The 13923-nt window shown below is 47.1% G+C and overlaps 4 protein-coding genes across 5 annotated transcripts; 3 read left to right on the top strand and 1 right to left on the bottom strand.

Moving 5' to 3' along the window:
• The first annotated feature begins 138 nt into the window (after nucleotides 1–138).
• On the top strand, nucleotides 139–1570 carry cd79b (CD79b molecule, immunoglobulin-associated beta). The gene is made up of 5 exons (XM_061264128.1): nucleotides 139–310; nucleotides 478–786; nucleotides 863–981; nucleotides 1083–1136; nucleotides 1201–1570. Exons 1-5 carry the CDS (start codon nucleotides 139–141, stop codon nucleotides 1294–1296), a joined length of 750 nt encoding a protein of 249 aa, XP_061120112.1. The 3' UTR covers nucleotides 1297–1570.
• A 328-nt stretch (nucleotides 1571–1898) lies between these two features.
• Nucleotides 1899–7430, top strand: plekhm1 (pleckstrin homology domain containing, family M (with RUN domain) member 1). The gene is made up of 12 exons (XM_061264748.1): nucleotides 1899–2110; nucleotides 2699–2788; nucleotides 3146–3375; nucleotides 3453–4064; nucleotides 4183–4471; nucleotides 4611–4773; nucleotides 5037–5972; nucleotides 6034–6179; nucleotides 6237–6430; nucleotides 6500–6563; nucleotides 6643–6800; nucleotides 6867–7430. The coding sequence occupies exons 2-12, from the start codon at nucleotides 2735–2737 to the stop codon at nucleotides 6973–6975; spliced, it is 2955 nt and encodes a 984-aa protein (XP_061120732.1). The 5' UTR covers nucleotides 1899–2110; nucleotides 2699–2734; the 3' UTR covers nucleotides 6976–7430.
• Nucleotides 7431–7852: 422 nt separating this feature from the next.
• Nucleotides 7853–11072, top strand: LOC133143047 (kelch domain-containing protein 1-like). Its single transcript, XM_061264787.1, has 13 exons — nucleotides 7853–8089; nucleotides 8455–8525; nucleotides 8606–8723; nucleotides 8786–8898; nucleotides 8975–9065; nucleotides 9132–9230; nucleotides 9364–9438; nucleotides 9513–9571; nucleotides 9634–9746; nucleotides 9815–9887; nucleotides 10059–10143; nucleotides 10522–10601; nucleotides 10728–11072. The coding sequence occupies exons 1-13, from the start codon at nucleotides 7991–7993 to the stop codon at nucleotides 10855–10857; spliced, it is 1206 nt and encodes a 401-aa protein (XP_061120771.1). The 5' UTR covers nucleotides 7853–7990; the 3' UTR covers nucleotides 10858–11072.
• LOC133143048 (LIM and SH3 domain protein 1-like) lies at nucleotides 10985–13788 on the bottom strand. 2 transcript variants are annotated; one of them, XM_061264789.1, is made up of 8 exons: nucleotides 13629–13783; nucleotides 13349–13472; nucleotides 12935–13029; nucleotides 12773–12857; nucleotides 12319–12426; nucleotides 11723–11792; nucleotides 11554–11630; nucleotides 10985–11409 (listed from the first exon to the last, which is right to left on the bottom strand). In XM_061264789.1, exons 3-8 carry the CDS (start codon nucleotides 12988–12990, stop codon nucleotides 11236–11238), a joined length of 570 nt encoding a protein of 189 aa, XP_061120773.1. In that variant the 5' UTR covers nucleotides 12991–13029; nucleotides 13349–13472; nucleotides 13629–13783; the 3' UTR covers nucleotides 10985–11235. The 2 variants fall into 2 exon arrangements, with proteins under 2 accessions (XP_061120773.1, XP_061120772.1); XM_061264788.1 differs by lacking the exon at nucleotides 13349–13472 and having other exon boundaries at nucleotides 13629–13788.
• Nucleotides 13789–13923: the final 135 nt, after the last annotated feature.

Genomic DNA, 13923 nt, shown 5'->3' with positions numbered 1-13923 from the left:
GTCGCAATAACAAAGGAAAAACATCTTTTTACCTGGAGCAATTCCTGGAAGGAACCTGTGGCATTTACTGGCTCGTTTCCTTAATGTAACAGCAATCTCCCTTTTTTTTTTCCACAATACAGTAATTTTAATGCCTTAATGCCTCATTTGACTTTTGGGAGCTTGCAGCTCCGCCCTCTTTGTCTCTCCTCCTCTGCTCTTCTCTTCATGACTTCACACCACCAACATTTTGATGAATGCTTTTTGTGTCTTTGCATCATGATCTGGTTTCTTTATGGACTGTGCGCGTTAACGCTGCTCCACGTGTCAGGTAGAATAAGTCTTAATTATTTTTTTTTGTGTGTTATTTTGGGGGGGGACTCGCTTCACTTCCTGGACATCTGGAGGAAAGAGGAAGTTGGTCTAGTAGTATTCTTTATGTATTGTTCTATTGGTTGCAAAAAGTGGACTTTAATATTTTGACTTTGGTCCTCTCAGTCGCTGTTTCCCGCGAGCTCGCCATCACCCAGAAGCCGCGCTTCTACGGCGTCAGGCCCGGCCGCTACGTCACCGTCTACTGCGCCTCATCCCATCAGCACCTGCCGGCCGAGGTGCATTGGTACAAGGCGGACCGCCATGACCAAGAAGTCGCTCAATGGCGACTGCTCGATGACGCTATGACTCGTGATAAAGACCTCACACTCAACGCCTTCCTCATCCTCCATGATTTGAGCTTCGAGGACAGCGGGGTCTACTTCTGTCGCATCAACAAGACGTGGGGGAGCGGCACTCAGCTGCAAGTTGCTAGTAAGTTGAAATAATGTCTACCATTAATGCTATAACATCACCAGTTTATGTATAACTTTTTTTTTTTTCATGACAGGGCCCATCAACCGAGCACAGGCAGTACGTCGAAGCAACGTGAAAGACGCCCTTATGGTCGTCCAGGGCCTGATGCTGGCCGTCATCGTGGCGCTTTTACTTCGCCGTAATGGCAAAATGGTGAGAAGAAAAAAAAGAAATGAGCACAGGTCACTAGTTGGCAGCTCCTCGTTGGATGATTTTGGGGTATTAAAAGTGTATTGCCTTCTTTTTGTGATTAGTTGAAAACTAAAGAGCACATCTACGAGGAGCCCGAAATCGAACACATCTACGAGGTGAGTTAGGTCACAAACTTAAAAACAAAAGTTATAATCTCAATGCATGTTTGTTCGCGTGCAGGGCCTGACCATCGAGGCGTGCGGAGGAGGGGAATTGTACGAGGAACTGACTGTTTACGCCTCCACGGATGACTGCGACGAGGCCCCGTGGGAGTGACGTCACGGTTATTGTTGTGTGCGTGCTATCAACGAAATACGATGCCATTTTATTACACTCAGAAATATTTTCTTTAAATCCAAATGTAAATTATAGCTTCACATCTGATCTTCTCCCAGGCCTCCGGGCTGTTCTTCTGCAGACATTGTACGACAACTACTTACTTAGTTTTTAGTATTTGCATAAACATATTGATTTATTATAGATAAACTAACATTTTGTATTAGGACCTCACTTGAAAGTTTCTTGAAATAAAGTTTTTTGTTCCAGCGTTTCTTCTTTCTCGTCATCTGAATATACAACAAATAGTAACTTGATAAGTATGGCATGTTGAATGTTTCAAAGGCTTATTGAAGCGTTGGCCGCTCGCTCGTACAGGTCACCAGGGAAGGGCACTGGGGTCGTAAGGTCATTTGTGTTGTTTACACACAATACATACATAAGATTATTCTTTCATATTGTGTCTTTTTATTGCTCCCTACAGCATTTGTATCGACGTTTTCTCAATTTTGCAAATTGAACAGAACAGTGGCACTTTCTGACAAGCGCATTGTAGAAGGAGAATTAGCGCCCTCTTGTGGACACGGTCTTTTTCCCGTGATGCACCTCTCTGCTCGCCCGTACACTTCGTTCCCGTCGAGGGTAAACAAACCTCAGCTGGCGGTGTTCATTTCGTTACTTTCTGAAAAAAAAGTTTTAAGGCGTGGCGCGATGGCAGAAACATGCACGGACTGACTTGACCCGACATCCTCCTACCTGGTTTATACCTTTTGGCTTCCTTTTGATCTAAATGGAAAGTCAAATCTGCATCTCGGTGAGGACCCGGCTAAGCTAACTATGACATGTAGCTACTCGGCTCGTTTAAATTCTTCATTTTTAACGAGAGTTTCGTCAGGGGCGAAAACGAGAATTAAATTCTACTAGATGACACTGATTAAGAGTTTAAACGAGTTTGTTTGATTGTGAAACTCTTTGTAAATTGTCCAATCATTGTGCTTTTTGATTGGTCTTATCCAGACATGATCATGTGAAGTTGTGAACTCAGTCACATGACTGGGCATTATTTTGTTTTATTGTTGCAATAAAGCGGTTTTCCTGTCACATTGACTTCATTTAATTCCAATACCTTTGCTCACTTTAAAAGTGGTGCTTTGCTCTTAGTTGTTGCACACATCTAGAACTTTCTCTCATATTCATCTTTTGATTTAGATCCCAAGTCTTTACTTTTGTACAATTGTAATTAACTGGATTATTGATGTTCTGGGAGGGTTTAAAGCACTTCCAAAATCTGACTCATGATGGAAAAGGTGGCTCAATGGCAGTGAGGAAGGAGAAGCTAAAGTTGGTTAATCACATGTCACGCTAGTGTCTCGTAATCTTTCTCCTTGTGATTCTTTTGCAGCATGCAATGCGGTTATAGAATCTTGGAGACGGTGCCATGTTAGCCACGCACACGCCTGACGCGCCGCAAGAAGCTAAGCATGTCAAGCAGGTAAGTCTTAATGTCAATTTTGAAAATAACGACAAAATGGTGGTTGGCTATCCTGTCTTCCTGTTCTATTATTAGTGTCACTGGAATTAGATTAACAGGTAATCCGTGGTAAAGAGGCAGGAATGACCAGCAGAGTTGCCTTGATCATTAATCACGTGTTCACGTCTTTCTTGGCATCACGTGACTTCAGGCTTTAATGTAAGCATAAGGCCATTGATCACTCCAGGAAATCTGTGAGTGGTTTTGATCAGCACTTTTGGCTGCACAACATCTCGGCGCGCCAAAAGTTATTCATCTGTTTATTTTAAACAGAACTAAAGGAGGAAGTGGTAAGTCATGTTGCTTCCTGTTTTGCAGATCAAGGAGAAGCTAGCGCTGTCGCTCAAATCCCTGCAGAGGCGCTACGTGACATCGGACTCGGTGGTCACCAGTGAGGACGGCGATGCCAACCTGCTGTGCTGCGCGCTGGAGGCCATCTTCGTCCACGGGATCAAGAGCAAGTATGTCCGCTGGGAGGCCAGGAAAGGAGAAAGCGGACCCCTCCCGCAGCCCTTCTTCTGGAATCTCCTTAAGACCGTCACCCATCGGTGAGTCCACCACCAGCACCTTTGTTTATTTTGGACGGGGTGATTATTTAAGATAACCCGCCCGCCCCCATCTGCAGCGATGTCATCACAGAGCTGGAGAAGATCAACTTTGTGGGTACGGACGTGGGACGTTGCCGAGCATGGCTTCGTCTGGCCCTCAATCACGGTCTGCTGGAATGCTACCTACTGTCGCTGTTCCGGGAGAGTGGCACGCTGCGGGCGCACTATCAGCCCGGCGCTCTGCTGCTCAACGGCGAGGAACGCGAGGTGCTGCTTAGCTACCTGCAGGGCCTGGCCTCGCTCACCTTCAACCTTTCGTACAAGTCGGCCGTCCTCAATCAGTGGACCACCACGCCACTCAGCCTCGCCGGACTCTGCGCCCCGTCCCCGGCCGACTCTCCGGAAGCGCCCCTCAACGGGGTGGCGTGCAAAGACTCATGGGATACGCTGTCGGAATCGTCGGGATCGACTGACACGGGGCCGCCGCTCTTGTGGGCTTCTCGAGGGTCTCGTGGTGGCACCGGAGCGCTCAACTTGTCCACGTTGAGCCTGGACACCGCAGGCTCTTCGCAGCTCTCCTCCAGCTCGAGCTCGGACAGCCTTCTCCAGGGGCAGGAGCACCGAAGCCCCGCCGGCGAGCAGTGGTCTTCTTGTGACATCAGCCGGAGCGCCAAAGCACCCTTGAAAGCGTAAGCATGTCATTGACTAAAGCAGCCAAAGCATTAGAAAATATATAAATACATTTTCCTGGTAAACTTGTATTCATACTAGCTGGCGTGAAAAGTAATAAAATGATGGTCTCTTCAGGTCGCCACCCAAGCAGCAAGAAAACTCCAGTCAGGATTCCATGCGTGAGGACTCCTTTGTCTCCAGCTCCGGCGCCGACCACTTCTCCGACAGCGACCAGCCGCCCAGTTCCGCTCTCTCCGACGCAGAACCGCCGGCTCCGCCCCTCGCTGACCCGCCATCGCCCCGCCGGAATCATGTTGACCGTATGCAGCCTGCCGCCCCGGCGGTCCCAGAAAAGGAGCTGGACAGCGGAGAGAAAGGAGTTGAGAACGTCCTCTGCTTGGAGGTGTCATCAGACACGTTCACGGTATGTGCGCAGCGCAGAACATTTGTGACTTTTGGCAGGATCCATCGCAGAACAAAAATATATTTTTTAAATATCCTTTTTTGTTGTCGTTGTAATCACATGACACACCTTAACTTCCCCCCCCCCCTTTTCATTGAAGCATTCTCGCTCCTGGATCTCCGACGAAGACATCTACAAGCCCCGTGTGGAATCAGAGCCGGACTGCGAGGAGCCACCGTCGCCGCCTCCCCCTCTTGCTCCTCTTCCTGCTCCTCCCGAAGGCTCGCAGTTGCCACCGAGCGTTGTACATCGCCGTCAAATAGGTAATTCAATCTCCCTGATTGCGGTGACCTCATGAGATACCAGAGCGGGTGCTTGCCCTCCAGCAATCGCTTTCCATCTTGTCTTTCCGCATGTCGACCAAGTGAGTCAGACGAGCTTCTGAGGTAGTCCAGAAATGGAAGTGATGTCATCTATCATAACTAACAATTAAGAATCCAAACTCATTTTCAGATCATCACTTGTTCCTGATGTCAATCACTAGGCCACGCCTCCATTCCCTGCTTCTTGTCTCATGCTTTTCTAGGCCTCTCCAACCCCTTCCGAGGCTTGCTGAAGCTGGGTCACCTGGAGCGCCGTGGCGCCATGGGGATGTGGAGAGACCACTACTGCGAGCTGTCCCCCTTGGAGTTCTGCCTCTACCTCAATGCAGAGGAGCGCACCTGCTGCGACAACTGCTCCCTGCTGCGCTGCGAGGACGCCCGGCTGACCTCGCCCGACGGCCGCTTCGAGCTGGCTTTTCCCGGCAAGCGTCTTTACCTGCGTGCTGCCAACCGGGATGAGGCGGAGGACTGGGTGGACCGCGTCGTGGAGGCGATCAACAAGTGCCGGCCCATGTCCCACGTGGAGGAGCAGTGGGAGATTCTGGAGATGCCCGGTGAGAACGGCTCCGAGGTCGGCAGCGTTTCCTTCCCGTGCTCCGCCTCGTGCAGCCCGGAGCGATGCGCCTCGCCCCCTCCCCCTCGGGAGTTCAACTGGACTCGCACGGCGGATTTGGAAAGGGACGCTATCAAGGAAGCGGTGCTGTATTGTTGCTCGAGCGCTGACGCTCACTCGTGGGTGCCTCTCGTCTTCTCGCTCTCCCTGGAGGCCTTGAAAGGCTTCCGGGTGCAAGAAGGAAGCAAGTTGCTGCGGATGGCCTTCGCCATCCAGGAAGTGCGGGACGTGGTCCCCGACGTGGCGCTGGGCGGACCCTACTTTTTTAAACTCCTAACGCTCAGGGAGACACTTAGACTGCGGGCGGAAAGCGCAGAGGAAGCGCGCTCCTGGAGGGCTCTGATCCGCGGGGCTCTGGACTCCTACTTGGAGAGCGGGGAGGAGACGGTTGCGGTCGGCCAGAACCTTGATGGAAACCTGCACAGACTGGTCCAGCACAGACTCAAAGAAGATGGCCCGCTCCTCGTGCATTTGTGCACCGTGCCCTCGCAAAATGGACTGGACACACAGAGCTTCAAATGTGCAGGTAACCACAAAAGGTATTCATCTCAAACTCTCCACGGACTCACGTGGAGTTATCTGTCCAGGCTGCTCCCAGCAGATCGGCCCGTCGCTGGGACGAGCCCGCCTGTGCGAGTTCTCCGGCCAGTACTACTGTGACTCCTGTCACCGGGGCGACACCACCATCATCCCTTCGCGCATGCTCCACAACTGGGACCTCAATAAACGCGAGGTCAGCGTGCGCCTCGGCCAACTTTCTTTCGTTGTCTTTAACACGTGTCGCTTCCAGGTGTCGAGGAGGGCGCAATGGGTGCTGGCTCAGGTGGAGCAGGAGCCTCTGCTCAACCTGGAGCAACTCAACCCCGACTTGCTGACACACTCCGAGACCATGGCTCTTGTGCACAACCTGCGGCGGAGGCTGCGGCTACTGGGCGAGTACCTGCTCACCTGCCGCAGCGGAGCCTGCAAGATGCTTCAAGCCAGGTGTGTACAAACAAACAAAAATGCTGATAAGGATTTGTGACGGTGTTATTCTGTACACGTTCCCACTAGGATGGAGCAGCGAACCTACTTACTGGAGTCCAGCAGCCTGTACAGCGTGAGGGACCTGCGGGAGGTGTGGGCCGATCGACATTTTGAAGAACCTTTTCCCAGAAATCGGGGACTGGAATCACATCAAATGTCTTTTCCTCCAGATCGCCGAGAACCAGTACACCCTCTATCTGACGTCCCTGTGCCATTTTGCCAGCAGCCACGTGTTCAGCTGCAACCTGTGTACGCAGCGGGGCTTCATCTGCCAGATGTGCCGCAGCGACGACATTATTTTCCCTTTCCAGTTTGACAGCACCACTAGGTAATGTCCCGTCGCATCTTATCATCATAATAATGACTTCACCTATGACCTTTTTGTGTGACGCAGGTGCAAGGAATGCAAGGCGGTGTTTCATCGGACCTGCATGGTGCCAGATCAGGGTTGTCCTCGTTGCCTGCGAATGAGGAAGTATCTGGAGAGAGACCTGCAGGACTAAAAGAAGCCAATAGAGGGCGCCATTGATCTTCTTCTGGAAGAGGAGCCCAAAAATGATTTAACCTCAAGTGCAATTATTATGATGAGTAAAAGTGACAGATGGACTGATCCTAATTTATTGACTTGAGCAGCCACAGTGAATCTTCACCATGAGATTTTATTTAGGAACTTTGTTAGTCTTAAATGAGAAGTTAACAGTTTACACAAAAAAAACAAGATTAGTAACATGTCCCAATGTGCCTTATACTTTCCCCCCCCCCCCCCTTCTTTGTACGCCAATGGGACTTTTCTTTGGTCTGGTGCAATGCCCCCTACTTTTCTGACTTTTCACATTTAGCGAATTAAGTCGTCCAAGAATTTTGCACACTTTGCACTGAGCTCCGACTGTTGACTGGACACTCGCCAACGTCTGTTGTTTTTGATGTCTAAAAGTCAAATAAACGTCTTATTACATTCTGTTTGGATAAAATTGATTCGTTATTTATCATTGTGAAACTTTTTGTCAATGTTAAATGTCAGATTTTTATACCCCAACAATAATCTGCTTGTTTTTCAACTTGATATACAAGAATAGTACCAAAGCTGCATTGTTTCTCGAAATTTGGAAGCATTCCATAAGAAGTTGAAAGGTAAGCTGCTCAGACAGGCCTTTACTCTGTTTTGTAATTGTATATGCTATTTAAAAAAAACAGAATAAAGAATTATTTTCTAGTACTGGGCAACCTTTTAATATAACGGGGTATGAGTAACATAATTTCTCAGTTTTAATTATTTGAAATCATATTTTTGTGAACCCAATCACGTGATCAGAGTCACCTGTGTAACTCCGAAATGATCAATTAAAAAGTCATAAATGTAGTTGAGGAAGTGCGCATGCGCAAAGAGGCAGGATACGTGCAGGTAAACAGCTGCACGAACGACAGGGAAGGAGCAGTGTCAGGATCATCTACAAGATTTTCTCCAGACTCGCTTCCCCTTTTTCGATTTTGTTTTACATTTTTTTTAAGGGAAGCGGGATGGCGGGCGTACCGGCGTCGACGAGAAGGCTGGAGAGGAGCACCCACACTGCGTTCATCCACGGCAACAACACGCTGTACGTGTGGGGGGGCTTCCAGGTAGGAGAAAACTTCAAAAGTCCTTTAGACAAACAAACTAACCCAGAAACAAATGCGTCATTAATTTAAATAGAATATCCTTGTTTATTAATTCATTTTGATTGAGCGTCCGTATTAGTATAACAACCTTAAACTGAATTAATCCCCCCCCCCCTTGATTTTATTTCAGACAGTTAAACGGCCTTGAATTTTCAAAATTATTTAAAGCATCTCCTCCTATACGTGGTATTATCCTATAAATTGACATCACCAATTAAGTGGAAATGATTTGTCCACGTGATTTGTTACAATGTTGCTCAACTTGCACGCTAAAATGTTTTTTTTTTTTTTTTCGGGCTGTCATGCATTCCAACTTGTCTTTAAAGGCCTCCGGCAGCGAAGACGTCATGCTCCCCAGTGATGAGATCTGGCTATGCGATTTGGACAGTGGCACATGGTAAATAAACAGAAAAAAAAATGGTGGCAGTGTTTGATTACATTCTCTACTCTAATGGCTGCTTCCTTTGATTGTACCAGGCAGCGGCGAGAGATGGGCGGGGAAACGCCCCCTCCCCTGATGGGCTTCTGTGGCTCCTACATCAACGGCTCGCTGTACATCTTTGCGGGATACGACGGCCAAACTTACAGCAATCAAGTGAGATAGGAGGAAAGCCATTCAATCCCCCGCAGAAATAATAGAAATGTATTTTTTTTTAGATGTTCAGCGTGGACCTCACGCAACAATGCTACTCGTGGAAGAAGGTGATGGAAGCCAAAGGAACGACGCCCTCACCGAGGAACAAACACAGCTGCTGGGTGCATGGGGACAGGTCGGAAATGACCCAAATTAGACCATTGTGGACAAATTGGCTGGAAAAATTACTATTTTTTTGGCCTTGGGTTCAGGTTGGTCTACTTTGGAGGCTACGGATGCAAGACGCTGCGGGAGGCGAGGAACATGGAGTCCACAAACTTCATCATCGAAGAGATGACCTGGGTAAAGCCCCTTATCTCATCCATGTCAGTGGTGCGCTGAAATGTTTCTCCTCATCCGCCTGTGTAGCTCACCATCGGTGACGTGTCGTTTCGCTGCTGGGGCTGGCACAACGAAGTCGACGTTTTTGACACGTTGACCAGCACCTGGAGCGTTCCTGAGAGCAAGGTTAGCCAGGAGTCACTTGACCCTGACGCTCAAATACTGTCAGAGTTAAAGTCGGCTCTTCAAAGTTTCAGTAGTCTCATTAAAAAAAATAAAGATGTTTGATGGTGGTCCAACTGGGTTCTCTCCTGACCAGGGTGTGCCGCCGCTCCCCCGAGGCTGCCACGCCGGCGCCGTGTTGGGCAACAAAGGTTACGTCTGTGGCGGCGTGGTGAGTGATCATTTTAAGACTTCCTGTTTTAAAAACCTCATGTCTTATTTCACCCCCCCTTCGATATGCTTCAGGAAACCCCCGAGTTGGACATGTACTGCTTGGACCTGGACGTGTGGAATTGGACACAAATGTAATGTCCATACTTGTCTGCTATGTGTGGACATCTGCTTCATTTGTCTCCTTGCTCTCCAGTGTGGCCTTGTCATCCCGCATGCCGCCGGGCCGTTCGATGCACACCATGACGCCCATCGCTGACGACACCCTCTTTGTATTCGGCGGTCTAGCCGTAGACGGGGAAACGCTTAGTAAGTGTCGTGCGTGAGGTTAAAGGTCACATCCAGGAACTGCTTTTCTTATGATTTTCTTATTCCAGATGACGCCTGGCAGTTCGATACTCTGACGAGAAAGTGGCGGGAGATAACTCACCCGCATGGTGACAAGCCCAGGTAGCTGCATCACATAACACCAGGGCTGGGCGAAGTGGGGGGGGGGGGGGATGTCATTGTGAGCCCAAAGCTGCACTTCCTGTTTGGCGAGTGACAATTTACCCGTGATATCATATCTCCTGCGTTGTCTAACTGTTCTATCTGTTCCTTCTGGCATTCTCTTTTGTGCAGGGTGTGTCACAGTGCCTGTCTGGGGAGTGACAATGATGTCATCATATTTGGAGGGAGCAGCAACCTGTCCATCACAATGGATTCGGTAGGTGATGTCATTTTTTATTTATTTTTTTAAGGAATGAAAATTGCTTCGACGGTTTTCTTGAATCCCAAGAATGTTTGCGCAGATTTATGTTAATGCGTCACTAAGTAGTTTAAAAATCCAAAGGTCAAACCAGCATTTTCCAACTCCTTTTCAAACAACATTTAGGATCTTGGTACTTCCTGGAAATAAACAGTCGAATGTGTTTAGAATTTCAGACTCCACCTCAGAGCTTCCTTCAGTTGCCCCTGAAACTAAATTTAGATAACACTTCCTGTCGGTACCACTCAAGTCTTCTTTTTGGGCCTGAATTTAGACAATGTCGGTCCTCCCCAAATTTCCTGTACCTCAGTAGTGTACGTGACATGTCATCGGCAGATCACCGTGCTGACTTGCCCGTCGCAGACTCACAGCGGTGACGTGCTGATGATCCAGACGCAGCCCTACTCGCTCTTCAGGTAGCAACGAGTGTGTCGTGCTTTTCAAGAAAGTTTTTAGCAAGCTATTTATAAACACCCACGCACGTGCTTTGGCGCTAATGAGCTTTACTTACTAGCTGAGTAAGCCACTCTTCTGTCCTCCAGATTGTGCGAGGACTTCCTGGGAAGGAACTCCGAGGTGTTCTCGCAACACCTTTGCAGGCTGCCGGCCAAGCTACGTGACAAAATTGTCAAGAGAATCTCGTTCTTCTCCAAGCCGCTTGTAACCTCTTGACCATCAACCCGGTCTTTCTTTTTTTTTTCTTCATTTTAAGTGACACGAGCCAGTTGCTAACGTTCGTTTGCAAGGGTTCGACAACCATGGTGATTTTTATTATTTAACATGCACAAAAAAACACCAGTTTGTAAGTAAAGGTCTTGTTTTAATGTAAAAGTTATTCATAGAATTTTTATCTACATTTTTGGAATAAAGTTATTAATTTTGTTATACATTAGTCTCTGTCGTTCTTGGAATTTTATAGTCACATTTTTGATATGTCAAAGCAAATTTTGATGCTGGTTTTTCTCATCATAGAAATTTGGGAGAAGCCCTGTGACTGTGAAGCTCAAACGTCCTGTTCCGGGTAAAAACAAAACTGTAAAATCTTTGTCATCACACAGGCCGCACATAGTTGGCGGGCAACATTCCCCGCTGGCCAGTGCGCTGGTTGCTCCCAAACAGCCATCCTGCATCGATGAACTCCACGTCCCCGATGAGGTCGCCCTCCTGCAGGGAGACCTCGTCCGCCTCCGCTGCCGTGTAGCTGTACAAGGCCTGGTAGCGCTTCTGTGTTGGAGTGGAGAGCCAAGTAAGAACTTGAAAAAGCGCATGAATGCTTTTATTGCATTGGATTGATTTTATTGTAAATAAACTTATGAGTGGCCATAAAAACATTGAGGAAAACTAAAAAATAAAGTGTAATGTCCTCACCTCTCCGCCAGACGGCGCCACAAGACTAGAGCGCATCTGTGCGTCTAAACTGTTCCTCCCCTGATTCGTCGGTTCCTCTTCACAGAGGGGAAAAGACCCGTGAGATATTTACTAAAATTAATATTTAAAATACGTGAATTAATTTTAAAGTCAAAAGTTGTCATGTCACCTTGCCTATTTTCCGGAGGCGGCGCGTCACTTCGTACTTTGCTGCGCTCGAAGTCTTCGTGGTACTTAATCTAGACACAAGATGGGGCCAATTCTCATTTCTCCAAATTTCGGCAATATTACATGCTTAAAAAAAATAAAACTGGCAAAGCTTTACTGAGCACTTGAATGTTTCCTTTTTAAGAGACTTAAATTGTTGAAAGCTTTTTTTTTTCCAGGGTATTTATAAAGAGTTTGTTTACATTCTTGAGATGATTTGAGTGACCACTGGTCCGCTTGCCATCCAATTACAAATCAACTGTCTGCCCCATTTAAAAGATAAACTATACAAGTGAAGTATCGGTGGAAAAATCTTGATGTGCACAGCTTAAGGTCTCTTCCTGTGTGTGTGTGTGTGCACGCCTTGGTTTTGTGTGGAATGTGCGTGTGAGAGCGGATGTTCACTGTGTGTCCACAGCTGAGATGTTTTGACCATATAGGGCCGCCGACTTGTGCACAGCAAAATGACTGAAATACTCCCCTCTTGGACTTCAGAGGAGGACTGGTGTAACTTGTGTAAGCACTCACTGATCCACTTCAACTCGGGGCATTTCTTACATCACTGATTTGCTCTTGAGTCTTCTTCAGCCTCTGCATCTCCGGCGTGTCCACCACCACGCTGAACCCTTTGCCCTTGTTCTTCTCAAAGTCCTCCTTGTAGAGGGCCTAAAATTCCAAGTTGCAGTCTTTTGAACACAATTGATGGATGAAATAATCAACTGATGTGTGTATGCACAAAAAAAAATGTGCGATTGAACTAAGCCAGAAAAAATAATTGTACTCGCTGGATTGTATATGTGAGTCATGTTGTGGCTATGAGGAATATTTGCAGGTCGTGAGAGAGCAGTGCTGCTCTGCAGAGACTTTTATGGTCATGAACACAAGAGGCAGCTACTGCTTCTTCTCACTTCTTACCAGGTAGAGATAAAAAAAAAAAAAGATTATGATGCACATTTTACCCCCCCCCCCCCAACGTATTATTGCTGCTAACTATTTTTAATTTTAGCCTTACCTGGCTGTTGAGCAGGCTCTGCTGCTTGAGGCGCAGGTTCTCAGGGGTGTCGGCCACGATGGTGAAGGATGTTTTGGGGTAGTGCCTTGGAAGAGGTGAGCATCACACGCATCTCATGACAGCTTCCCATTTTTAGGAAGGTTGTCATTAATTCAAACTTACATGCTGCAGTAAGGCCGCTTGTCGAAGCCTTTGTAGTTGTTCATGCTCAGCGCCATCTTGCACACTTCACAGCTGAAACAACCTTTGTGCCAATACTATACACACACACACACATGCAAACACAATTTGTTTTTGTTGTCGAATTCGTTTCTTCTACAGGCCTTTCATTCAAAACTGTGGGAAACCTGCGGCTTTTCTAAAGGTAAGGAAAACATCAGGAATTGTGTGGGCTGTAAATGTCAATAGAATAAACACAATATGAATTGTTTACTCCAGAAGTGGTCTGCACGTTGTCTAAACAATCCTCTGTTTGACTTTTTTGAGTGGAACATAAACGTAGCCCCCATCAATTCAAATTCTGCCGATCACATCACCTTTGGTCTCTTTCTATCTAACTACATAAATAATATTTACCTTAAAATAAAAGCAGAGATGTTGGTTTATAGGAATTCCTCAAATTATTCTCTTGACAGCAAACATTTTTGCCCTAGCATTAATTGCATCGGCGTTTTCATCTCAAAATCCGACATGAAACATCCTATAATGAAATTAAATTGAAAAATTATGTTAATGTTAAGAAACAAATTAAATATAAATTAAATAATTAAAATGTAAGTTTGTCACTTTTGCAGCAAAATAGTGATATAGAGCATCACAACGCATAAGGGGAAAACAAAGTGTAGATATTTTTTACCTTATCGAGGCAGTTGATTTTCTCTGTGGGGTAAACCGGTTTGGAGCATCTCCCACACGGCGGATTCATTCTCTCTCCCACCCCCCCACAAGGGCCAAAAGGAGTCGCAAGATGTGTGGGGGATGAATGGACCGAGCTGGTCACACGCATGTTTAATACACGCACGTGACGTCACAAGGAGGTGGTGTCTCCATCCGGAGCAGTCACAATTATTTAAAAAACAACTTTGTAATGCAATGCAAATACTCTGCTTAAAGCCAATTAAATGAAAGTGAGCTTTTATTTGCTGTAGTAA

The sequence above is a fragment of the Syngnathus typhle genome, linkage group LG18 (assembly GCF_033458585.1).
Source record: "Syngnathus typhle isolate RoL2023-S1 ecotype Sweden linkage group LG18, RoL_Styp_1.0, whole genome shotgun sequence".
In the NCBI taxonomy this organism is placed as follows: domain Eukaryota; kingdom Metazoa; phylum Chordata; class Actinopteri; order Syngnathiformes; family Syngnathidae; genus Syngnathus; species Syngnathus typhle.
The sequence above is the reverse complement of the archived record's forward strand: the minus strand, read 5'-3'. Positions and strand labels throughout refer to the sequence as shown.